We start from the raw sequence: 25996 nt of genomic DNA on the forward strand, positions 1-25996 counted from the left end.
GGAGCGAGGCTGTTTGGTGGCTGAGTGGCTTTGTTAAAAAGCAGGACGAGAACCAGAATATGGGCGCCTAACAGATTCCGCTCCTATGTGCCCTGATGGAAGAGCCAAGAGGCTCTGCCCCTGACAGGCCGCCGAGCTCTGGGCCATGTGGCAAGAGGAGCAGGACGGTCACGTCTGTGAGCCCAGGGACCCCCAGGTCAGCAGTGCATCCCTGGTCACCGAGGGGATGATGGTGGTGCCGCAGGGAGTGGCGTTATTGGTGATCTCTGTTTATTCTTTGTACCATTTTTGTAGTTCCTGAGTTTCCTGCAGTGAACACACAATAATTATTTTTGCAGGCAGCAGAAGAATTTTTTAAAAGATTTTATTTATTTATTCATGAGAAACACAGAGAGAGAGGCAGAGGGAGAGGCAGAGGCATCAGGGAGCCTGATGTGGGACTCGATCCCAGGACCCCAGGGTCATGACCTGAGCCAAAGGCAGATGCTCAACCACCGAGCCACCCAGGTGCCCCCAGAAGAACATTTCTGTCAGCAAAACTACCTTGGTGAGAAGTTTTAGTCACCCACATGCTTATGTGCCTGGACAGGAAATCGTGCTGCTTTGTTCTCCTTGAGAGTGTCCATGTGTGCCCCTGGCCTCCCGCCCTCCTGGCCCAGGAGAGGGTGGGGGGCCTCCGGCTTTGGCTCAGGGCCTCTGGGAAGAGCCCTGACTTTGCAAGCCAGCTGCCTTTATTGCTTTCCTGACTGCAGGCGTCCTCAGCCTCCCCACCTTGCCGAGTGAGGATGTGGCCTTGGGCTCTGGGTTTTCAGCTGACTTCCACCTGCACTTCCTTCGCTTCCCAGATCAGTCGTCTCCTCCTGAGGGAGGCCAGTTGTGTTCACGGCAGAGTGCCCCCTTCCAAGTGCACACAACCGGCTTAGAATCTCTCTGCACGCCGTCAGACTTTGCCCTGGTGTCTCTCTTCCCCTCCAGACTCCACCTGGGTAGAGATCTTATGTAGGGATTACCTCCCCGGTATCTAGAAGAGTGCCTGGCACACAGCAGACATCCCACGAGTGTTCGCAAAAGACTCAGGACGGTACTCCCAGGCTTGCAGTGAGCATTCATTCTCTGTGAGGGCAGTGTGTGCACGTGTGCCACATGTGTGCCCAGCACAGGTGCTCACCCATCCCCCTGGGGCTTTAGGACTCCAGTGTTACTCAGATCCATGCACAGGTGGAGAGCAGGGGTGTGACTCACAACCAGACTGTCCCAAGCCCCAGACATCAGGACCCCTGACTGTCAGGGACAGCAAGCCCCCACCTAGGGAACTCCAGTCATCCTTCTGACTTTGCTTCGCTTCCCTCTCTACCCAGAGAACAAGCGTTAATACTCTGTGTGTGTGTATGTGTGTGTTTATGCATGTGTATGTGTGTGCACACATCACACATGGTCATTGGGACCACTTTATGGTCCTTTTCCACTTAGTACCTCACAAACATTTTACCATATTATTAAATTATTCCTTAAAAGATTCTTAATAGCTACACTGTAATCCACCCTATAGAAATATCATATCTTGGGGCACCTGGCCTGGGTGGCTCAGTTAGTTAAACGCCCAACTCTTGATTTCAGCTCAGGTCATGATCTCAGGGTCTTTATGTTAGGCTTCATGCTCAACAGGGAGTCTGCTTGAAATTCTGTGTCTCCCTCTGTGTCTGTTCCTCCCCCCTACTGGCGTACACTCTCTCAAATATGTAAGTAAAATCCTAAAAAAAAAAAAATTTTAAAGGAAAAGAAAAAAAAGAAATCTATAACTGTTTTCCTACTGTCAGACATCTAAAGTGTTGCCAATTTTTTAAAATCTTGTCAGTTTTGTAAATAATCCTGTAATGATCATAATTCCATGAGCTCACCTTGTTTATTTCCTTAAGGAGAGTCCTAAAAGGAAAGGTTCTAAGTCAAAAGGTAGGAACTTTTTATGGCTTCAGATAAATTATTCCACCTATTCCAGTAATGATATCTTCGATCAAAAATGTGCCAATTTGTTAGAAGAAAAAAATTGAGTCTTATTTTCATTTCCATGTCTTTGCATCTTGTCAAGGTCAGAGCTTCTTAACCAGGCCCAGAGCAGAGTGTGGGGAATCCTCCCACTTCATTCATTTTATTGGTTGTGACGTTTTCCATTGTATAGGTGCATTGTTTATTCATTCTTTCTTTGAACAAATATCAAGATCCCACTGTGTGCCAAGCCTGTGCTAAGCACTTGGGAATTCAGCAGTGAACAAAAGACTAGAGTCCTTGCCTTCATGAGGTTTCTCTTCTGTTAGGGTGAGGAAGACAGTTAAGACGTAACTATATAGGAGATCAGAAAGCAATAAGCACCATGAACACAAGCAAGAAGAGGGGAGGGGGATGTGGGATGTGGTTCAGGAATGTTCTAAAAACCCTGAAGGACATGTGAGAACAACAAGTGCAAAGGCCCTGAGGCAGAAAGGCACTTGCTGCATTTGAAGCAAAGCAGGAGGCCTGGTGGCTGTGAGCAGAGTGAGCAAGGAAGAGTCACAAGTGAGGTCAGAGAGTATTGGGGATGGGCCGGGAAAGGCCATTGTGAAGCTCTGCCTGTTACTCTGGGCAATAAGTGAAGGCTTTTGAGAGTTTTGCTTGATCTTATTTGCACTTTAGAAACATCATCCTCAGAGGAGAATGACTATGGCTCTGTGATTATGGCTCTGCCCTTGCTTATCCCTCCATCGAGAGAACAAGTGTTAGTACTTGTGTGTGTGCGTGTACATATACTTTAAAAAGATCATCCACAGAGGAAAATGACTGCGCGTGGAAGCAGGGAAACAGTTGCTGTCCTTGGTGCAAGAGATGATGGTGGCTTGGGCCAGGAGGTGAGGATGGAGTGGTCAGCTTCCAGATAATGTACTGAAAGCAGAGCCACCGGGACTTGTGGGTGGTTTGGAAGTGGTGGTAGATATTTCACAGGTGACTCCAGGCCTAAAGCTACTGGGAAGACAGTCTCCGTTTGCTGAGGCAGAGACCTCAGAAGACTGGTTTGAAGTTGATGAGTCAAAGACAAGAAAGAATTTTCCTTTATGGAACTTGGATGTTCTTTCTTGCTTATGAGGTCACTCTTACCCAAAGCCACCTTGGAGTCAGCCACACCATTCCCTACTACTTTAGTGGTGTTCTGGCTCAGCCACAGTTAGGGACCTATTTCTCACCCACTAACAGCCTAATAAGCAGGTGGCCACTGATTTCCTTGCATGTTTCTAAACCAAGCTATTCTACTCTGATCATATCAAGTTTATGGCATTTTAATATCTGGCAGGTCAAAAACTTCATTGCTAGCCTTTCCCAAGAATTTTGTGGCAATTCTACATTTATTTTCCCATATCAACATTAAGTTCCCTGTGTCTGATGATTCTCCCAAATAGTCATTGAGATTTTTATTAGGATTTTATTAACTTTATTTATAATCTGAGATCGTTTGAAATGGAGACTTCACACCTGGGATCACAGTACACGTCCCTTTGTATTCCAACCTTGCTTTGATATGATAGCCCCTCCATAGAACGTGCACAGCTGTCCCCATGTATGCTTTTATATGAAGTTTATCCCAAAGTACTCAAGAGTTTATCACCAACGTAAGTGTAGGTTGTTTTCACAATACAATTTCTAACGAGTTATAATTACTGCCCCAAAAATGGTAGGGCTTTTTTGTATTTTTGGCTTTATTCCAGCCACTTTACTCACTGTCTGAGGATTTTCTAGTTGTACAGTCACATCCACAAATCCTGATGAATCTTGTTTTTCAACATCCATACTGATTTCATCTTCTTGTCTTATTTCGAAAGCTGGAGCCTCTAAAAATGTGAATAGAACTGACAATGAGCGTGCCTATCTTGTTTCGGACCTTAATGCCTTAATGCTTTAATGTGTTACCCATTTAATATGTTTGTAGGTGATGTCTGACTAATCCTCTCACTTAGGGAGAGAGTATTACACATAGGAGCTTCATTTCATTTCTATGTGGTATAGCTATTTTATTCTTTTGTATACCATTTCTATCAGGAATAGCTGCTGAATTTTATTAAATGCCTTTTTGCCATCTGGCAATACGTGAGCTAATGTAAGGAATTGGAAGGACTGCTGGTTCTTGAAGAATTCTTATACTTGGAATAAACCCTCTTGATTTTTGATTTAAAAATAAATGTTTTAACGTCTTCACATTAGTGTCCCTAAATTAGGTTGGTTTATATTTTTCAAGTGTTTATCATATTTTAGAATTAGGGAAATATATAATGAGTTGGAATACTGTATATTCCTTTGTGTGTTCTGGAATAATTTGACTAATATAAAAATTATCTGTTGTTTAAAAGTGAGATAAAGCTTGCCCTTAAAATCAGCTAGGATTGGCACCTTTTTAGTAATAGATGGTAGCTCTTTTAACAGTTTTTTCAATTTCTTTTATGGGTACCTGTCTATTCAGGCCTTTTCCAGTCCACTGGGAAATATAAAAGAATATTTATATAATACTCAAATTTAGTAATCTCTATTTTGCTTAAAAATGATTCTGTTTCCTCTGGAGTTGAAACCATATTAACCCAGGGTTGCAAAATCTACTTTGTAAGAATTCTCTTATATCTGTTGGTAAAATGAGAGGATTTCCTATTTGTTTTGTGTTTTGAAACTTTCAAAGAGCTCTCGCATATCCCATCTCGTGTTAGCCCTTATTCCTCCTGGATAGATGAGGAAACCAAGGGGGAAGGGGCCTAACGGCTTGCACAGGGCCACACGACATATTAGAAGTAGAATGTGGCCTCAGACCCAGGACTCCTCCCCCTCCTCATCCTAGACTTGTCCACCCACGTCCTTCTCCATTGTGTCCACTGGGGGCCCATCCTTCTCAGGCACAAAGTGCCAAGTGTCAAGACAGACTTTGAGTACAACTTGTCCTTCCAGAGGAGGAGGCTTCTTTGCAATCTGAACACCGACACCCCTTGGAATGTTTAGGGAAACAACCATGTGCTTAGCTATGGAAGGTGAGCTGTAACTGTTGGGAAATGTATCATATCTGCAGAAAGGGTCCGTCTTATTTTCTAGAATGGGAAAAGAAAGGCATTCACTTGCTTTGAATGGCTCCAAGTGGATGTATTTTAAAGCTTCTGTTGACCTTTCTGTGTTTGAAGATGAGACAGGCTGTGGTCCAAGTGTGTGGGGTCGTGTTCTTGAGGATATTTCCAGCAGCATCCTGTGTTTGATGCAACTTCATAAAGTAGCGTTATACTATCCTAAAGGATAGTAACACAGAAAACCTGTGTTGCTGTGGAATTGCTGAAAATAAGACATGACCAAGTCTTAATACTAGTTGGGGGGATTAAACGTGAAAATCTTTAAAGGTCTTAGCACAGTGCTACGAGTCATGAGAGCTGTTACAGCTAACAGTCACGACAGGTTTTGATGGAGGAAGTGCACCAGATTCCAGAATTCACCCTGGTTGGGAGACCGCTCTCATGCATCATCAGCTGTGTGTTTTCATGGAGCCCAGTGTCCCCTTCCATCCCACAGACTCACTCCTTCTTCAAACTTCAGAAGCTGAGCTGCTGAGGCAGCCACCACAGGTCTGGTCTGGGGGCCTTTTTCTCGCGGCAAGTAGGTGGATGTAGGGCTGCTTCCCTGGGCCTGCCCACTCCCCCCTGACCCCTGGCCTCTCACAGGAGGCTTAGGGCATAGCTGGTCTTTGAGCCCTGGTCTCCCAAGTCTGGCTTCATCATGAGCTCAGTCTGTCCTCCTGACTGGCCCCACGGTGAACACAGACATCCTTGTCATCTTAGCATCAGCTGGTGATCACTGAGTAACTTCCTTGTCTGCTATTCCTGCTGTCCCACCTGTCCACCACCTGTCCTGCCTGTCCACCATAGTGGTCATCACCCTATATGGAACGTGGGCTGTGATCCTCCCCAGGCTCCTCCCTGCTCATCTTGCCTGGCCCTCCTGCCAGCACATAAACCTATACATCCAGTAAGAAGGTCTATTTCTACCCCCTTTCCCCACAGACTGTTCCTCCTCCCTCCAGAAAGCAGCTGTGAGCCCAGGCTGCAGCTCGTCCCTCCTTCAGGCTCCTTGGCACCATGGACAGCACCCCGAGGCCCTGCCCTGGGCCTTGGACTGTCCCAGGGAGAGGTCTAGAATGCCAGGCGTCAGGAGACCTGTTCCCCTGCCCTGCTCAACCTGCAACCCCCCAAATTCTGCACTTGCCAGGATTAAATCCCTGTGGGCCTCGAAGTTTTAGGCTTAAGGGAACATTTAGCCAGCAGTGGTGCTGCAGCATCATGTAGTAAGGGCCATCAAAACTGCCTTTCCAGTCCTAACTGCTCTGTGTATAAATCCACTACACTGATGTCCAGAAATAAAAGCAGTCGGAGACGTGTTCATTCCCTTATCTCAGAGGGGACACTCACTGTGTGTTTGTGAAGTGAATCAAAAGACAGACCAAATTAGTGAATGGATGAGAATAAAGGTCTGCCCTCCCCAGGGCCAGCTCCACACGTCCCCTTATAGTGGCCCTGACTCACTGGGGCTCCCTCCCCATGGCGAGGGAGCCCAGGCCTCCCCTTCAGCCAAGTCCGAAGCTCTGGTTGGCTCCTGTCTGAGACCCACATCTGGGTGGCACTTTTCCTCACCAAGCTGGGGGTCCCCTGGGACCTGCCGGGGATGGTGGGCCCAGAGCCACGAGATGATTTCTTACTTATTAAATGGATCTAATTTTTCCCCCCCAGACTGCTGCCGAGTGGGCTGAGAAAATGCCCAAAGGCCCACCGCCCACATCTCCTCCCAAGGAAACAGCAAACCAGGAGCTGCTGGCTCAGCTCCACAAGGCGGTGGGCTCCCACTACCATGCGATCGCTCAGGAGTTTGACAACTTCGACACCATGAAAACGTACACGGCCTCCAAGGATGAATTCAGGGCCATTTGTGCTCGCCATGTCCAAATTCTGACAGATGAGCAAGTAAGAAATGCATTTGGTTCTTCATCCTCAGCAGTGGCTTGTATGAGCATCAGGCCAGAGTTTAGGGCTGTTCTCTATTTTAAAAATACTTGAGGGGCTTGGGGGGTTTTGTTGTTTTGTTTTCAGTCTTGCTAACGAAAGAGGAGTCACAGGAGCCTCTTGTTAGTGTAACAAGTATGAATTGCACGTTTTCAATCAGGGTGCAAATAATATCACTTTTTTTTTAAGATTTTATTTATTCGACAGAGAGAGAGAGCACAAGCAGGGGGAGGGGTAGAGGGAGAGGGAGAAGCAGGCTCCCTGCTGAGCAAGGGAGCCCGACATGGGGCTGGATCCCAGGACCCCAGGATCATGACCTAAAGGCAGATGCTTCATCGCCTGAGCCACCCAGGTGCCCCGCATCACTTTTATTTTTAAAATCAGATTAAACTCAGCCCTGGTGACCACTCTCCCTCTTCCTTCTCTGGATGATCCTTGGGCTGTGTGACCCAAAGAGGCAGCCAGTCTCTCCCCACATCTGAACAGGTCAACAAAGAGCCTGTGAGTTGCTCTGGACCTCCCATGTCCCCTCTCGCTGCCTCTCCCAGGTTCTGTTGCCAGTGCTTTCAGATGCCCTGGGGATCCTGCCACGGGCATGCTGGTGACATGCCCATCCCACAGGCTGGACCCAGGCCACCCTCTCTGAGGCCCTCTTGCCCATCACAGAGCCCCCAGCAGTTTCCTCCTCAAAAACTGAACCGTGTTCTTTTTAGCTCTGGCAACCTGCTGCACTGGGCTTCCATGGCCTTCCAGGGCCAAGAGCAGCTCCCATCAGGATGGCATCTTGAGGGCCTGCCTTGCTTATTGACTCCAGTCAATATCACTAAATGCTAGTGCCGTTGGGGAGCAGTTCCCTGGGTGGCTTAATCTCACTATGACCCAAACACCAAAACAGAGCCTGGCACAGACCAGGTGCTCAACAAGTCCTGGTGGGTGGGTAGTGTCACCGGTTTAGTGTCCACATTCTCCATCCCCATGGTCCAGTGGCCGAACAGCTGGGATAACACTGAGTACCAGTGACCTAAGCATGGAAGCAGAGTTCCCTCCCCAACAGATAATGCATCACTACAAGCATTCTCCACTTATCGAACAAGCCGGTGCCCTATCCCCAGAGAATAACTGGTGAAAACTGAAATCCAAAATACTTCCAAAAGTAACCCCACCTCCTTTCTTGCTCTGATGCTGCTCAGGCTCAGCTTCGGTAGCTTCCTGCAACTCCTGGATGGGAAGGTTACTCTCTGCTCCCAAGTTGGGTCACTCTACCCTAAGGCCTCATTTTCTTGGGGTTTCAGGATTAAGGACTAAGAGTATTCACAGGGAGGGATGATCATCACACCTGACCCTCTCCCCACTCAGGCCTCTGCACTCCCCACCCTACAGAATGAATTCATTAATAATTAATAACATGCATGTCAGATTTCAGTTTCCTAAAATACCACTTTTTTTAAAAGCATCATGATCACTTTTGCTAAAGCAAATTAAAATGCTTTTCCCCAACAGTTTAGTCCCATAGATCATCAAAGCTGAGCGAGATCGCTATTTGCAAATACTTCTCTCCATTACTATAAATGGATAGAAACCTTTAAAATTAATCCAGTTGCATTTGTTATGCTATGGGGCCAACTAACAAAGGTTTTAATAATAAAGATTTTTCATTTCATCTAAATGAGTAAAATTTTACTCTAATTATCGATATAAATTAATGACATGCTGGCATATCTGGCATTTATAACAGAGAATTGGGTTTTAATTGTCCACTAGGAAAGCTCCACCATCCCCAGCACATCAAGCCCCCCACCTCTCCAACAAAATCAAGCACTTATTTTTAAATGCTGTCTTCTAAAAATACACAGACACATCTCAAATATAGTCTGCATCATCAAGGGCATCAAAGTCTGGCATAAGTACCATGGTTTAAGTTGGGTGATGATTAGCAGAAATTGTGCTCTATTTGGGGCTGGCACACAGAAAGCCAAAGTCACAAAGATCCACACATATTCTCTCCTTGCATGCATCATATACCGTGTGACCTTCTTTCTTGGATGATACAGTGTCTGTAGGGGAGACACAGAAGTAATTCGGCTTCTGTAACATGTCTAGACCTCTCTTGCCATCATTCAGAAGGGTTCCCTGTAGATACTGGGCATCTCCAGCCATGTCAACCAGCAGCCAAGTAGAGATCTTGTGTCTTGGTTTATCTGCATTATAAAAAGTATCTCGTCCTACAAAAAAAAAAAAAAATCCTCTCATGAATCTGAGAGGTCAGCTTTCTTGACTTACAGAGTTCTGTAAGTAGGGCAAGTGCCACATCTTCTGAAACCTTTTGGTCTAATTAACCTTTCAGAAAAGCAGAGTGACTTTCCGAGCAGATGGAGTTGGAAACTGATGGGTCTTGGTGGGTCTGCTGAAAGCATGTTATAAAATATAAAAGGCCATAGGAACTGGGTTCACTTGGATATGACTTAAGAAGATAGGGACCCATGGAGAGAGCCTCTTTGGGTGAGGCAATTTCTATCAGTCCTGGTAACTGCCTAAGAACTTGGCTATATTTGCAGCTATGTTAGGGAAAGGAACCATTAAACATTTCTGAACATTTCAGATGTGGTATTTCTTAAACAGACACCTCTCGGAGGTGAGACGAACACAGGCAAAGAACAAACAACCCTTCAGGCAGGCAGACCTGGGTTTCAGTGCTGCGCATCTGCACTTGTCCAGCTGTGTGACCTTGGACAAGTTACTCAACCTTTCTGAGCTTCATTGTCTTTCCCTATGAAACGGGAGTTCACAATACTCTTGAAGCTCCAGGTGCCTTCCCCTCCGACTAGGCTGCAATTCAGCCTTTCCTCCTTCTTTTTTTTTTTTTTTTAATATTTTTATTTATTCATGAAAGACACAGACAGAGTGAGGTAGAGACATAGGTAGAAAGAGAGGCAGGCTCCATGCAGGGTGCCTGATGTGGGACTTGATCTCAGGACTCCAGGATCACATCCTGGGCCGAAGGCAGGCGCTTAACCACTGAGCCACCCGGGCATCCCTAGCCTTTCCCTTCTTTGCTCATTGCTATCTCTCCCTGCCCCTGCCCCCCTTGCATCTAGTTCAGGGGGCACCACTCTCAGGACTCAGGTGGAGCCGAGCTGAGGAGACCCTTTCCTGACCACGCCTATAGCTGACAGAACTGACCACGCCCCACTTTGGCCTCCCCCGTCCACCTTGAGCCCTCGGTCACCTCACTGAGCTCACAGGACACTCTTGCATCTTCTTCAACACAAAGCCACCTGAATGATGTAGCAAGTGCCTGAAGGCGGCGTGCATCTGCTCCTTCACTTATCCGGGGTCCTCTGTGCACAAAGTGGTGATGTTAGGTCCTCAGCAACCAAGGCAGGCCTACCCCCTGATTCCTTTGAGCTTGCATCCACAGCGGGTAGAGGTTACATGCCAGCGGTACATTACAAACTGCTCCCTGCTGGGATGGGGTGGCCCGGCCTAGAATGAACATCAGGTTGGTTTCCCTGAGGACATGATGTTGGGATCATGGGAGTTGCCACTGAGAGGAGACAGGAGAGAGCAGTGCAGGTGGAGGGAACATTCTGGAAGCAGGAGCAGAAAGCATCCTGGATGAGATGAGGTGTTGTCAACCAATGGGCACCACAGGCACACCCCACCCTCGTGGGGTCTGTGCTCTTTTAGGGGCAGATAGACAGCAAGCAGAATGTGTGAGGCAAGGGTGTTGGTGAGAAATGCCATAGGGTCCTCTGAACACTGAAAAGAGGGTAGTGGCAGGGCACTGGGGTGGGAGCATTTGAGTAGGACAGTAAGGGAAAGCTCCCTGAGAAGGTGGCATCTGAGTAAAAGCCTGGGAACAGAGGAGGTTGGGTGCACAGGATAAAGGGGGAATAAACAATGGGAACCCAAAGGACAGAGGGGCCATGGACAGAGGCAAGGTGCTGTGGATGGGGGCTGGGGGGAACCACTAGGGTCCCACAGATCTCTCTACACACAGCCACATCTGTCATCTACTTCTACTTCTGGTTTAATCTTCTTTTTTAAAAAAATTTTATTTATTTATTTATTTATTTATTTATTTACTTACTTACTTACTTACTTACTTACTTACTTATTCATGATAGATACAAAGAGAGGCGGAGACAAGGCAGAGGGAGAAGCAGGCTCCCTGTGGGTAGCCTGATGCAGGACTTGATCCCGGGACCCGGGGATTATGCCCTGAGCCAAAGGCAGACCCTCAACCACTGAGCCACCCAGGTGTCTCAAGACAGTGCATTTTATTTTTTTTTAAGATTTTATTTATTTATTTATTTATTTATTTATTTATTTATTAATGAGAGATACAGAGAGAGAGAGGCAGAGACACAGGCAGAGGGAGAAGCAGGCTCCATGCAGGGAGCCCGACATGGGACTTGATCCCGGGTCCCCAGGATCATGCCCTGGGCTGAAGACAGCGCTAAACCGCTGAGCCACTCGGGCTGCCCCAAGACAGTGCATTTTAAAAAATAGTTTCCATCTCTTCTTGCCCATCTGTTCATGCATGTTACACACCTTTTCTACTAGATCCACTAACATATTCACCACAGTTGGTTTGAAGTCCCTGATAATGCCCACAAAGGGGTCCTCTCTGAATCTTGTCTATTGATTGCTGTATCTCTTGACCATGGGTCAGTTTTCCTTTTGTTTGTATATCTCAATTTTGTTTCCTTCTTTTTTAAAAAAAAAAAAAAAAGATTTATTTATTTATTTATTTATGAGACAGAGAGAGAGAGAGAGAGAGAGGGGCAGAGACACAGGAGAAGGGAGAAGCAGGCTCCATGCTGGGAGCCCGACGCAGGACTTGATCCCGGGACTCCAGGATCATGCCCTGGGCCAAAGGCAGGCGCTAAACCGCTGAACCACCCAGGGATCCCCATTTTTTTTCCTTCTTATTGAAACCCAGCATCATCTGAAAAGGAAGAATAGAGTCAGAGTTATAAATAGTGTTGATGCCTAAAAATGGGCACACCTCTTCTTCGGTCCGGCCATGAGCATGGGGGTGTTAATGAGTCAGTCTGGTCGGCAGCTGGGCTTTGTTGGAGTGTGTTGCTGCTGTCCTTACCCTGAGGGTGCCCGGTGCACGGGCTCAGACTCCTCCAGCAGGAGACAGCCATCACTGTGTGTGGGGTATGGGCCTGGGGGGGCCAGGTAGCTGCTCAGGACTCGTACCCTGTCTCAGCTGTCAGCGGGCCCTACACCTCAGGCCACAGGATGGTGTCTCCTCTGCTCTTGGTGCTGATTACTCAGTGTCAGGCTTATGCAGGATGGTGGTATATCTGGTTTAGGCCAGGCCTGTTCTCCATGTTCCTGCCCCTGTACACCCGCTCTGTGGCATCAGACTCCACCTTGTCTCTGTCCTGGATCTTGGACAAGAGGGTTTCCTACTCCTCTCCAGGGGCAGCTGACCTCTGATCTTTGCTTTGTATAGGTACAGGTCCTGGGGTTGCCACCCCTCCTCCAGGGCTTTGCTTGCACCCTTCCCCCGGGGCCATGGATCTGTGGCTGGGCCCTGACAGAGAGTTTCCTACCCACCCAGAGGCAGAAGGGTTTGCTTCTTCTTTTCCTACCCTAGGGGGGGTCTCGGTCTTGAGTGGGTTTGCTATGCCCACCCCCCACCTCCCACTCCAAGCAGCTTCAGACTTTCACTTCTGTCCCGTGTCCTGTGCATTCTCTGGAGCAGCAGAGGCGGGAGGAGAGTGTGTGAGTGTGAGCATCCCCTGTGCCTGAGCCCCTGGTCATTGCAGCCTCATGCACCAGCCCATGTTTGCCCTGCACGAATCTGTCAACGTTTTAGCCGATTTCTCCCCGAGCTCTGCTACACATGACAGCTGGTTCATCTGGCTGTCTTGGAGACTTGGGGCTCCGTGGCATTCAGTCCCCTGGGCTCCCTGGAGCCTCAGCTCTCCGATGGGCTCTAGAACGGTGCTGATTTTGTGGATATTTGGCTTTCTCTGGTTAGGATGGGAGTGGGGTTCTCTGGGAGCTTTCCACATCACAGAAATGGACCCCAAAGCCAGATATTTTTAAGTGTTCAGAAGGTGGTTCCCAGCTCCGCGTTTGCAGGGGACATTTCAGCAAGTGCACGTTCTGACACCGTGAAGTGGAAACTTACTCGCTGTCAGCTCGTTCACAAACCACCAGAATTTTGCCCGGGTTTCATGCCCAGCTCACAAACCTGTAATTTTGGAGTGCCATCTCGTGGTGCCCATCTCCGGTCTTCTGATGCCTCTCTTGTCCCCACGGCCCCCCCAACCCCGCGCCCCGCCCGCCTCCATCCTGCGCCGGTGTGCATCCTGCCCTTCGTGGTGAGGCTCCTTTAGTGAAGAGAGGATTTCCATGGTCCTGCCTTGACTTCCATTTTGCACCACAAAGTTTCATTAGGAGTTGGTCAGTCTCTGCCCCTCCTGCCGGACCAGGAGACACCACTGTTGTCCTTTGTGGTTTGGTATATGTCCTCACTTCCATGCTTTGGGTTTTCACCTCATCCATAAGCATTCACACCCTGCTTTGCATTTCCCTTTGATAAGATGACCTTCCTACTCCATCCTCCCCAGTGTCGCTAACACAGGAGGGCAGGAGAGTCCTTGGTAGCCCTCTTCCTCTTATAGGATCTTGCTCTGCTTCCTTAAAGCCCTTCATGATGAATATGATTGCAATATGGCTTCGCACCGGCTGTCTCTCTTCATTTTTAAAGGGTCTTACCCACCCTCTGATCATCTTTCAGCAGTGGAGCAAACATTTCTAGAGCACCTGCTGCATGCCGGCCCTTTTGTGAGGTGGTCAACATTTAAAGAGGAACCTCAGACGAGCTTCAGAGAGCTTCAGGGCCAGGCAGGGAGATGTCACCTGCAGAGGGGGCTCCAGCACAAGGTGGGGGAAGTAGAGAAGAGTATCGGTCACCTGTCCCGGGGGTTTGGGGTTTGTCTCCCTCCTGGAAGGAGACAGGGAGCATGGCCTCCTCCTGTTTGGGGGTGATTACTGCCCTTGGTGACAATGGAGTCTCTCTGAGACTACATGGTCATTTTCTCAAGATGTCTCACTTCCACACAGATAGGGACTTCTCTGAGCCATCCTTGGAATTTCCCGCAAAGCTACAACCCTTGTGAAATAAAAGGTTTAAAACATTAATCAAGAATATTGTCCCAAACTAAACCTTTTTTCCTTTTTGGGGCCTGGACCATTCTCCGTCTCTTCCTCACACCTCAGTATTTCATTTCCAGAATTTGAAACAGAGCCCATAGAATTTCTCATCATTTGGGGGAAACCAAATGGAGGGAAACCCCAGTGGAGGTTGGAAGTGCCAGCCAAGACCCACCGGAAGGTGGGGGCTGCCGCTCCTCTTGCCTCTCAGGGGACACCACTCCCCTTGGCTCATGCTGGAGGCTGGGGCCCCACCAGCTCTGAGGGACTCTAAAAACCAAATAGGAAGTAAGTTACCACTCTTCTTAACTCCCTGAAAGTCTCCAGTCATCAAAAGTGGCTCATGCAGGACGCTGGAGTCACTTGGCTCCATCCGTGCTGATGTGGTCCGGACACGGCCTGTGACATCAGACAGTACCAGCCCAAAGCCACACACTTCTCTCTAGTTCCCAAATGCCTCCCTTTCCAGTTTATGGGGGCAGCTCTGGCCCTTCGGGGACCCCCACCATGGCTGTGAGCCCAGCGGCCAAGGGCAGTGGTGTCTGGCCAGCTGGTGGCAGGACTCCGGCCCCGGCCCAGAAGAGAAATGAATCCGGCTGGGCTTCCCTGGGACCGAGGTGGGCCAGGACTTCCATTTGCATTTCCTCCCAGAGTCTTCTATACTGCAGCTCAGTCTCTGTGACTAATCACAACATTTAATGGCCTTCAACTGCTCACTCAGGGCCCAATTCAATTAAAAAATGTCCTGAGGAAGCCATGAATAATCCTCTTGTCTTTGCCATTCCTGTCTTCCGGAGGCCTCCATCAAGCAGAGGCCAAATGGGCTTTTGTTTTTCTTTTTCAATTTTTTTTAATCGATGTGGGCCTAGACCCCTGCTGACATGAGCGCTGGCCTTCACTGGCCTCCTCAGCTCCTCATGGGCACCGCCGGAGACTCCACTGGGCTTTGACACTCACCCTTGGGACTGACTTCTGCTTCTCTGCCAGTTTGACAGACTGTGGAGCATGATGCCGGTCAATGCCAAAGGGAGGCTGAAGTACCTGGACCTCCTGAGCATGTTCAGCTCCAAGAGAGCGCCAACACCATTGACCGCGGGCAGCTCGGCCAAGGCTCAGAGAGGCAGCAGTGTTCCTGAAATCTCAGATGGAAGCAGGCCTGCAGTATCATCGCCCATTCATGACCTGAAGGCGGGGTTGAAAGCACAGAGCCACCCCTGTGTGAGTCCTCCTCTCATAGTGCTGCCATGCACCGGGTCCCCAAGTCCCCAAACCCCACTGGACCCTAGAGTTCCCAAGGGGCAGGTGACTGAGAAGGTGACATGGGAAGCCTGGGGCGAGCTCACAGGTGGGTCCTTAGCACTTACCTGCCTGGAAAGGGGAGGGAGGAGGTGTGAGGAAGGGCTGGGAAGGGGTTGGGTGGAAGGGAGGTTTGGAGGGTGGAAGGAGAAATAGGGAGCCTCCAGGGGAGGAAATGGATATAGGAGTGGGGGCAAAAGACTATAGATGTCAGTAAGCTGGAGTTTCACCAGGCAAGAAAGCAAATGCCCAGTGGTACATAGCCACTGTGTGCAAGGGTCCTACTGTGAAGTGTTACACCCATTTTATGGCTGAAGATACCGAGGCTCTAAGAGGTGTCCTCACGTTAGACACAGAGAAACCTGAATTCAAACCAAGGCCTATCTAACTTTGTGACCCTGCCCCTGGGCTGAGCCGCTCAGCCTGGGGTTCAGGAAGGAGGCCAGCCTCCCTGTGGCTCTTCCCTCATCTGCAGGAAGATGACTGTGTCTCCAGGGAAGGGGGCTTGAGAGGATCTTAATCATGTACATAAAGCAACCATCGCTGGGCTTCATGCATGATGAGTGCTCAGAGACACTCATTCAATGAACACATGTTTACTGCACACCTACTACATGCTGAGCCTTTTCTAGAGCTAAGAGGGGACAAAGGTGCTTGCTCTTGTGGAGTTTCCATTCTTGTTGGGGTTGATGGGCAAGAAACAGTAAACAATAGTATTTAGCAAGTTGAAGATAAGAGAGGAGAATGAAAGGGGGTTCAGTAGTGCCCCAAGGATGTCCACAGCCTAATCTCTGGGACATATAATAAGTCACCTTACCTGGCAATGGAGAATCAAGATTGCAGATGGAATTAAAGGTGCTCATCAGCTGACTTAAGGCAGGATTATTCTGAAGTGTCCAGGAGGGCCCAAGGCAATCCCAAGGGCCTGTAGACCAGGAAGGCAGAGGCAGAAGGGTCAGAGTCAGAGAGATGCCATTTCTGAAAGGCTCACCCGATGCTACTAACCTGAAAAGTGCAGGAAGGGACCGTAAGCTAAGGAGTGTGGGCACCTCTAGATGCTGGAAATGGTAAGAAATGGTTCTTTCTCTAGAACCTCGGAAAGAACTCAGTGCTGCTGACACCTTAATTTTAGCTCAGAGGGACTCATTTCAGGCTTCTGGCCTCCAGAACCATGAGAGAACAACTGTGTGCTGTTTTAAGCTGCCAAGTTTGTAGACCTATTACAGTAGCTACAGGAACCCTGCTGGTGGCAGGGGAGGGGGGGGCCTGGGGAGGGGGCAGACACAGCAAGGACTTTGGCTTTCATTCCCAGGGGGATGGAGCCCTTGCAAGTGTTCCTGCAGAAGAGTGATATGGGCAGTGTGCCTCTTTAAAAAGCCTCCCCTGGATTCTGTGTGTGGAATAGAGGCTGTGGGTGGAGTGGGCACTGGAGGGGCGGGGAGAAGTGAGGAGGTGGGGAGGAGGCTCCCATGGTCCAGGGGAGAGGCCTGCTGGCTCCGAGCAAGGTGAGCAATGGGGAGCCAGTGACCAGAGGTCTCTGGTTGGTATTTTGGAAGTTTGCCTTTTGTTGATGACTTTTAAGCTTCTTGACCAGCAGAAAGAAATAGGGTTGACTTTATGATTTACTTACTCAAAAGTGTGTACCTGAAACAAAGTTTCATGAAAGAATACTTACCCTAATACCAGTATTTATTAGACACTGGATATGTCTTTGAGGTGAAACCAACAGGATTTCCCAACAGATTAGGTGTTGGGTTGAGAGAAAGAGACCCTAGGATGGCTTCTAAGGTTTTGGCCTGAGCACCTGGAAAAAGGGCATTACATCAACCCAGATGGGGAAGGCTCAGGTGGTACAGGATTTGAGAGAAAGAGCAGGAATGCAATTGAATTGGTTCCTGTATTAGATAACCATAGGACATTCGGGGCAATGCCCGGGCACCGATTCATTCCCTGTGTTTAAATGGAAAATACAATAAGACAAAGAACAGCCTTATACCTGGTCCACATAATTTCACAATATGTGACATCTGGAAGGGAGTACAGGATTAGACATCCATGAAAATGACAGGTGACTCCCTTTCTTTGATAAGATTTCCTCTGGTGAAAAATATGTTATTATCACCGCACACACACACACACATCATATATTTAAATAACATCTCCCTATACCTGAATCTTGGCTGTATATTTATTTCTAAAACTATGTTGGTTATCATGTTTTGGCACAAATGTGGCCCACTGATGGAAGTAAGAATCAAATAGAATTGCCATCTATGTTTTGCTCTTCATTTATTTCTGAGCTAATGCTGCCTCTGAAATCGTTCACCCCAGACCTGAGCCTGGTCTGTACGTTTGCATGATTACTTCCGTTTTGAATCTCACATTACAAGACAATTTCCTTTCCTTTCTCGCTAGACCCCTGCTAGTGCCAGTTCGGCGCCAGGCACCCTGCCCTTGCAGAACTGCGAGCCCATAGAAAGCAAGCTCCGGAAGAAAATCCAGGGCTGCTGGCGAGAGTTCCTGAAAGAATGCAAAGAGAAGGATGTGAACAAGCAGGGCCAGGTCACCACGGCTGAATTCCTGGGTGTGTTCTTAGGATAGTGTCACCTGCTGGCATGAGTCCCCGCACCCCCGTGGTCAGTCCCCCTCCTCTTGACTAATCTTTAGATCCCCTTTTAAGGAAAATGTTTCAGGAACCTCCAATATTAATATAAATCCCTTTTATGATAATCATGGCTTAAAATGTGTAAACAAAACAAGGGGTAAACTCTCTTAAGTGAACACCTCCTACAAAAAATAACCATTTATAAATTGAATATCAAATATGAAATCAATAATAATCCAGCATCGTTCCATTGATTATTAATATAACATGTTTCACTGAAACCAAATCAGCAGTGTTGGTTTTAATGCACATGTGATTCCATTTGGCTTTTAGTTAATTCTTTTGATTTTGAGACAGTGAACCTTAGCTTGTCTTGTCGTCATCACCATCACTGTGTTTTAATTTTTAACCATGAACCCATTGAAGCCACCGACCCATTATCCTGCTCGGCTTGTCTAGCTCCAGTAGCACATCCAAAATTCAATACTGTAAGAAATACATACTGAGCAATTTTCAGAGGCCATTCTGTATGTTCCGTGCCCTGCTTCTGCAAGTGGGAATGTGAAAGGCATTTTGGGGCCACCTCTGTAGGCTCCCCAGCCCAGCCCCACCCCGCCACGCATGTCCCAGGGGTACCATGTCCTGTGGTTTCTCTCAGGCAAAGGCCGAGGGACCTCTCTCTCTCTAGAGGCACATGGGATGGCAGCATCTTTCAGTCTGAGCTTCCAGTGCTTTTCCTCATCAGCCTCAACCAATAGCGTCGTACTCTGCTCCGTGACACTTCATGGCTTCCATGTCTGTGAAAGGCTCAGTTTATCCAGTGCAAGCTAAAATCTTATTCTACCTAAGTCTCTTTCAATTATGAATTGTCACTCCCCAAGGAGCTTTAGCTTTCTAGCTGGTAAAGGACTGAACATGAGCACAGTGCAAAGTGGGACCCGGTGCTGACATTAAAGCCTGCCACCCTCCGAAGCCCGGGGGTGCCAATGAGTACAAACACGATCCTAACCACAGAGCCACACTCAGACCCTGAAATTGCCTGGCACTTGTCTCTTACGGACGGTCTAAGTATTCCAGAATAGGTTCCATACACTTTCTGTCCTTAATGGAATGAAGACTCAAAAATGTGTAAATTCCTGTAGTCTGGCAAACTCTTGATCGATGAGAAATTCTTGGTCAGAGAACCACGTCTGAACTCCCGCCCCACGGTGGGGCGCCTCCACACCGCAGCACTGGAACCTCCCCTCCTGCCCCATCCCCAGCTCTGCCCTGACCCTGAGCCTTTGCTCCGACCGCTCCGGATCTTGTATGGGGAATACCCCTCCTCGGTTCTGACTGTCCCCCCCCTCCCCGCCGCTCCTCACCACAGCTTCCACCATGCTCTGTCCGTACAGCAGTGGTGGCTCCAAACACAGGACGGTGAGGGCCAGCAGGATGCAGGGTGCCTCCCCCTCCTCACCACACTCAGGTTGCTGTGCACCTGTCTGCCTCCGTTTCGGCCCTGCCGCCCACCATGAGCCTGTGAGCAGGGACCCAGCTGGGGCCTAAAGCACAGAGGGCATCTCGGCAGGAGAGGAAGGAACGCAGGCGCAAACAAACGAGCAGGTAAACATATTGCCACCAGCTGAACCCATGTTTCTGTCTTTAGCTCTTGTGGAGAAATTCAATCTGGACATAAGCAAAGAGGAATGTCAGCAGCTCATCGTGAAGTATGATTTAAAGAACAATGGAAAGTTTGCTTATTGCGACTTCATCCAGAGCTGTGTCCTCCTGTTGAAAGCGAAGGAAACCTCACTGATGCAGAGGATGAAAATTCAGAATGCACATAAAATGGTATGCAGAGTCACTCTGGGGAAACCTGTGGGTCTGGGGCGAAAAGGGTTTCTCACTTCTCTCAGTCCGTTGTAAATTCAGATCATCTGGCTTCATAGAAATGGTGGACACAGAGACTCTAGGAGGGGCCACTGGACAGCGAGGACCCACCTGTCACATGTCCCCCCATCTCACTGCCACCTCTCCAAGATCCTTAAAATTGGCTCAGATTTTTGTCTATACACATGTATGTGCCTATCACACGCATGCAGTATATGGGATATCTCTATATCACGTGTGTGCGGTATATATGGACACGTGTGATGTGTGCATATACTGTACTCATGTGAGATGTGCATGTGGACATGTATACCACACCCAGGATGTGTGCGTGTACACAGGTGATGTATGTATGTATACCACACTTGTATGATGTGTGTATGTATACGTATAATGCGTGTGTATATATACGTGTCAAGCAATTATTTGCTGTCCCATCTCCATTACCTAAAGGCCTGTACAGACACTTTCTGGGCAAGCCCACAACCACCAGGGGCTGCTCAGTGGGCCCAAAGCCAGCTGCTGGTAGGTATTTCAGGGAGGCAAGAGGTGCAGGTAAAGGCATTGAGAACATTGTGAACAGCTCAAAATTTTCTTTCTTGAAAATGATGCAGAGATTTCCTTTATCCATTCTGGAGCCCCATAAGGGCCTGGAGACCCAAGATTAGGGGCCAGTAGCCTGGCTTCTCAGGCTTCTCAGACTCATGTGGGTGGCAGATGCCAAGTGACCGTGGCTTCTCCCCCAGAGCCCAAAGACACCTGTTTGGCAAATAGGAGCAGTGCAACTGCGCATACAATGCAAGGAGCAGTGATCAGTCGGTTGGCTGAAAAGGCAAAGCTGGGTGAGGGGGTTACAGCAGATTGGAACAGTATCAACGTAAACAGGAACGGGTGTTCATGCATCAGCGTCTGACGCAGGCCAGACCCTTTCCTCTGGGTGCAGGGAGGTGGGTTGGAGACTCATCATCTTGCATAAACTTTACCCACAATGCATTGTCTGCAATTTTACCTTTTTTTTTTTTTTTTTTTTTAAGAGGAATGAGAGCCTAAAGATGCATAAATAACAGTTGGAAGGCTGTTCTGGGTTTTTACCTTTTTTCTCAATTATTTATAAATTTTGTGATTCTCATCCACACCCACTCCAACCAGTGTTTTCACTGACTCACCTTTCCCCAGTCTTTCCAGAACATGAAGCAACAATAACAAAAACAAAAACAAAAAACAAAGTTTTTCCATCATCTGTAATATTGAATTAAAGAACAAGTAGAGCTGGCATTGTCGACTGGGGGGCTGAACAGCTGATTCCAGCTACCTCGGGGCTCAGCTGCTGGGATCAGGGCACGGGACAGACCCGGACCACCCCAGCTGGTCCTTGCTGTTCCTGGCAGCAGCAAGGTCATGACTGGTCAGCCCAGCAAATGGTTGATCCCACACAGAACGTTTCTGTGCAACTGAATTTGCATGTAATTTTGTGCAAAGTCAGGTCTCATCTTAGTGCAGTTTCTACTTTAGACAAGCCAGAGCTGCATCAAAGGCTTAGGCCAAGTTATGGAAGAAAAACCTAAGATCAAGACAGTTGTTTGGGAATCCCTGGGTGGCTCAGCGGTTTAGCGCCTGCCTTTGGCCCAGGGCATGATCCTGGAGTCCCGGGATCGAGTCCCACGTCAGGCTCCCAGCATGGAGCCTGCTTCTCCATCCTCCTGTGTCTCTGCCTCTCTCTCTCTCTCTATGTCTGTCATAAATAAATAAATCTTTAAAAAAAAAAAAAAAAGAGTTGTTTCTTGGGACGTCTGGGTGAGGGCGTGATCCCGGGGTCTTGGGATCAATTCGGGCTCCCCACAAGAGAGCCTGCTTCTCCCTCTGCCTGTGTCTCTGCCTCTCTCTGTGTGTCTCTCATGAATAAATTAATTTTTAAAAGACAGTTGTTTCTCTAGCTCAATTTTTCTGTGAGCAGGGAAAAGGCTGTCTTCCGTCAATCTCTAGGGGACCCAGGAGCAGAGGTGAGAACGATGGAGACTGCAGAGCCTGCAAGGCCGCTGGCAGCTCTGGCCTCCCTCAGCCGCTCTTCTGGGCCTCAGTTCCCTTCTGTAAACGAAGGGGAGATCCACTGGGTTCTAAGGCCTGCAAAGGGTAACACCTCCTGAGCCCTCCTTGGTGCAGAGACCACCCTGCTTCCAGACCCACTGCCCATCTCCCCCAAGGGGTGACAAGCTGGCTCCTAGGCTCCTGAGATTGTATTCAGTGAAGTGACAGGTGCTCTAAGACGACCCCACTGGGAGCCACGCCTCTGGGCAGACATCCCAGCACACTTCCCCTGTGCTCCCCACCCCCCCAGCTCTGCTTGTGACCCCCAGACAGACTACAGCTGCCACACTGTGCTTCAGAAAGAGTCCTGCCTTCCACCCCATCCATACCCTGGGTGTGAGTGGGCAGAAGACTTCTCCCAGGGGCCTTTCCCAGGAGAGCGCGGGCCCAGCGCCTCCAGAAGCCCTGCACTGCCTGGCCCAGTTCCTTATTCCAGTCCCGTCCCTCCCACGGGCTGCCAAGGCCCCCACCACTCAAGTGAGGAGAGCTCAGGCCAGCTGGCTCTCCACAGAGAAGCTAAAAGGACCATTTCTCCTAGTTCTTTGGGGGCCTTCTCTGCAAACTTCAGCAGCAGAGACGGCCACCTGGGACTCTGCTCTTGCTCCCCATCAGAGCTGGAGACAGAGGCCCTCCGGGTGGCTTGGTTGTACTGAGCTGGGATGGGAAAAGCCTTTCTCAGGCCAGGCATGGGTGTGGAAAGAGCCAGTAAGCACAGAATCCTTTCCTTTTCGAGTGCAGATCGGCAGATTGGGTAAATTGGCAGCTAATTGAAGCTATAGGGTATCTGGTGAGTTTCCATCATAGATGCTAAATGATGTAAAAATTGAAAGCAACTTAACTTTGCACTAATTTGTTTTATGTAATGCCATGTTAAAATTAAACTTTCCCAAAGTGTGTTACACGTTATTGCCTGCAGTTCACCTCTGTGATATTCAGACATGCGTTAGGGCAAAATCATGCTAAAATACCTTGTTTTCAATCTAATAGCACCTAAATGAAATAATCACAGTGTAGTGTACTGTCTAATTATAAGATATAATTACAACCTTGTGATTTAAAAAAAAAAAAAAAAACTCTGTTCATTATCATAACCTACAAGAAGACCCAAACCAAAATCTCTTTTTACCTCAAACTATTGTGAAATGGGCCAGCTGTCTCTCCCTGGCCCTCTCTCTCCTCCATAATCTGGGAGGAGCAGGGCTGGGATCTGTCCTGATCCTGCCACTTCACTTCCCTGAGCCTCCCACTTCCCCATCTGTGGGGATCCACGGAGCCACCTTCCTCCCAGGTTGGGGAAGGAAGGAGGGCAGGGGTGGGGAGTAGGTGACTTGTTCTGAGCAGCAGGGTTGGTGATCTTACTGTTAGGAGCCCTGTTGCAAGCCCTGTTGCAGAGGGGAGTGGGCCAGGGGAGCCCAGGGTAGGGATGAGCATGGGCAAGGATAGGATTAAGGCCCTCCACCCCATGCTACCCATTCACAAGCTCCTTTCTCACCTCTTCTTGGTTTTGTGGTATTTTTTTTTCCCCCAGAAAGAATCTGGTGCTGAGACTTCTTCCTTTTATTCAGCTTTACTGCGTATTCAGCCCAAAATTGTGCACTGCTGGAGGCCCATGCGGCGTACCTTCAAAGCCTATGATGAGGGCGGGACAGGGCTTTTAAGCGTGGCTGATTTCAGGAAGGTGAGTTCATCTCTTGAGTGTTTGTTGCGTCTGAACAGGGAGCAGTGGCCAAAGGCCAGTGGCCAGGAAACTTCAAAAGAGGACCCCTCCTCTCCCTGGCAAAGGCCCAAGTATGAGTAGTTGTCCTGGACTCACTTCTTTGGGACCCCCACCGTGGACCCCAGGTTGTCCTCCCTGGAGGTTACTAGAACCTTGTGGGGACACGACCTGAGCCCTCAGGGCACCACCACAGGGGCCTCTGCTTCTTGGAGCCCAGACACCCCACACAAGGCTGGGACCGTGGTCTCCATGGGGGAGCCAGGGCTTGCATCTACCTCACAAGACCCCTAGTGCAGGAGCTAAATAAAGCAGGGTCCCAGCCATGGCCACTCCACCAGCAGAGCCCAGCTCTGCCTCCTGGGCGGCAGCCGCCCGCTCCTCTCCCGCAGCTGCCCTCCGTGTGGTGCCAGCTACCTCCCCACAGCCTGGCCCAGCCATGCTCATCTGCAGTCTGAACCCTGGCACCTCTGACACACCCGCAAGTGTGCAGCACCCTGAGGACACGAGGTCCTCGGGGCACCCCTCACTGTGGGCAGCCTGGTGACCATAGGCCCGCAGCTGCCTCTCCAGAGCCCAGTGTTGGCTCTTCCTGTAGGACCCCGGGCACATTCCTCCCAGACCAAAGAAATAGGCCTCCCTCAAGGGTGAGTCAGAACTCCTACTTTCCGAATCATGTAGAACTCGTTGGCTTAGCAGATTCTGGCCCCCACGCCCTACCCACCCCTTTCTCCATCCCTGCCCAGCCACTGAGATTGAGAAAGGAATTGGGGTCCAAACCTTAGATTAAAAAATCACATGTTACAGTCATGAAAACAGTCAAAACATCCAACAGACAAAAGGTTATGACCTCAAAATGTGCTTACAAAAAAATATATCCATTAGGTTCATCTCTGATTCAACTAAAATTTAAAAAGTGAAACCCTCCCCTTTCGAGTCAGGAAGATGAGCCGTGGTTGGTAGTTGGTGGGTGGGCTGACAGGGCACAGGACGGAGGAGGGGGAGATGTCGCAGCAGCCCTTGGGACACCTGCCCTCAGGGACCCCCAAGTGGCTTTCCAGGTCACACTGTTTGTCTTTACTTTGAGCTCAAGTCACCTCTCAGCCCGGGGTTCTCCTTCAGTCTCCAAGCCAAGAGGGGAAGGAAGCAGGGTCCTGTCTGCATCCCAGGAATTTGGGGTGGCGCAGGGAGGAGAGTTACTAGAAAGGTAGATGTGGCCTCAGCAGAGCCAGAGTCGGAGACCAGCTGGGTGCTGGGGACGCCCAGATTCAGCTTCTCCGGCGGGGCCCATCTCCCCGCTGCCCAGGGGAACCTCGGGCTCCTCCAGCCCCACATTCTAGTCTTCTCTTAGGAACAAATTATTACACAAAGCATAGATACGAAGTCTGTAACTTGTGGGGGAACTCCTCTATTAGGAGCTGTCTCAGCTCCATGTGACGCTGGGGTGGGGTGGGCAAGGGCCGCAGCTTCCAGGCGGTAGGAGCCTGTTTCTCTCTCACCTAAAACAGGCCCCGGGGTAGGAGGCCTGAGCTAGCACCGTGCTGGACAGTCCCGGGGCCGCCACTGCTCTCGCTCTACCGTCCCCAGCACCGGCTTCTGTCCACGAGTCTCCTCGTGGACCTCGGTGGCTGCTGGAGCCCCAGCATCACTTCCATATTTCCTGCAGCAAAGAGGCAAAGAGGAGAGGAGAAGGGGCAGGTGCCTTCCCGTTAGAGGCTTCCCAGAAGTCCCACAGCACATTCTCACGTAGGTTTAACTGACCAGAACATTCCTAGCTCCGAGAGAGGCCGAGAAGGGCTCCCTTCTAGCCGGCCAGTAGGCAGCCTGGTGCAGACCAGGGGTGTCCCCACTGGGAGGAGGGGGCAGTCGCTGCCGGCTGTGGGGCCAGCCGTGCCCCGGGCCGTGCTACTGTCAGATGAGCCACACCCAGCGCCCTGCCCTGCCGCCCTGCCCTCCTCCCCCTCGTCAGGGCCCTGGGCCAGGTCCCCTGCTACGCTCTGCTCTGCCCATCCCTTGTCTGGCCGTGACCAGTCCCCTCCACCGAGGGCCGTGCTGGTATTAAGCAGAGGGCAGTGGGAAGATCCCCCAGCTTTGTGGCGCAGGGAGAGTCTTGGGTCTCACACCCTGGGGGCATCCTCTGGCCCCTGGGGGTGGGAGTGAGGCCAGAGGAGGGAGGAGGCAGGAGGGAGGGAGGGAAGTGGG

General features: G+C 49.6%; 1 protein-coding gene across 8 annotated transcripts in view; it reads left to right on the forward strand.

Annotated features, from left to right (window-relative positions):
* EFCAB6 (EF-hand calcium binding domain 6) overlaps positions 1–25996 on the forward strand; it is a 243750-nt gene that overhangs the window by 217213 nt on the left and 541 nt on the right. For 3 of the 8 annotated variants that reach the window (XM_026017432.2, XM_072741714.1, XM_072741715.1), the window contains 5 exons: positions 6771–7001; positions 15210–15440; positions 17934–18102; positions 19772–19956; positions 23609–23758. In XM_026017432.2, coding sequence (XP_025873217.2) covers positions 6771–7001; positions 15210–15440; positions 17934–18102; positions 19772–19956; positions 23609–23758 — 966 coding nt within the window. The remainder of the gene's footprint in view (positions 1–6770; positions 7002–15209; positions 15441–17933; positions 18103–19771; positions 19957–23608; positions 23759–25996) is intronic. The other 5 variants (XR_011997867.1, XR_011997869.1, XM_072741713.1 and 2 more) reach the window with 3 other exon arrangements.

This window comes from Vulpes vulpes, chromosome 16 (genome assembly GCF_048418805.1).
Source record: "Vulpes vulpes isolate BD-2025 chromosome 16, VulVul3, whole genome shotgun sequence".
NCBI lineage: Eukaryota > Metazoa > Chordata > Mammalia > Carnivora > Canidae > Vulpes > Vulpes vulpes.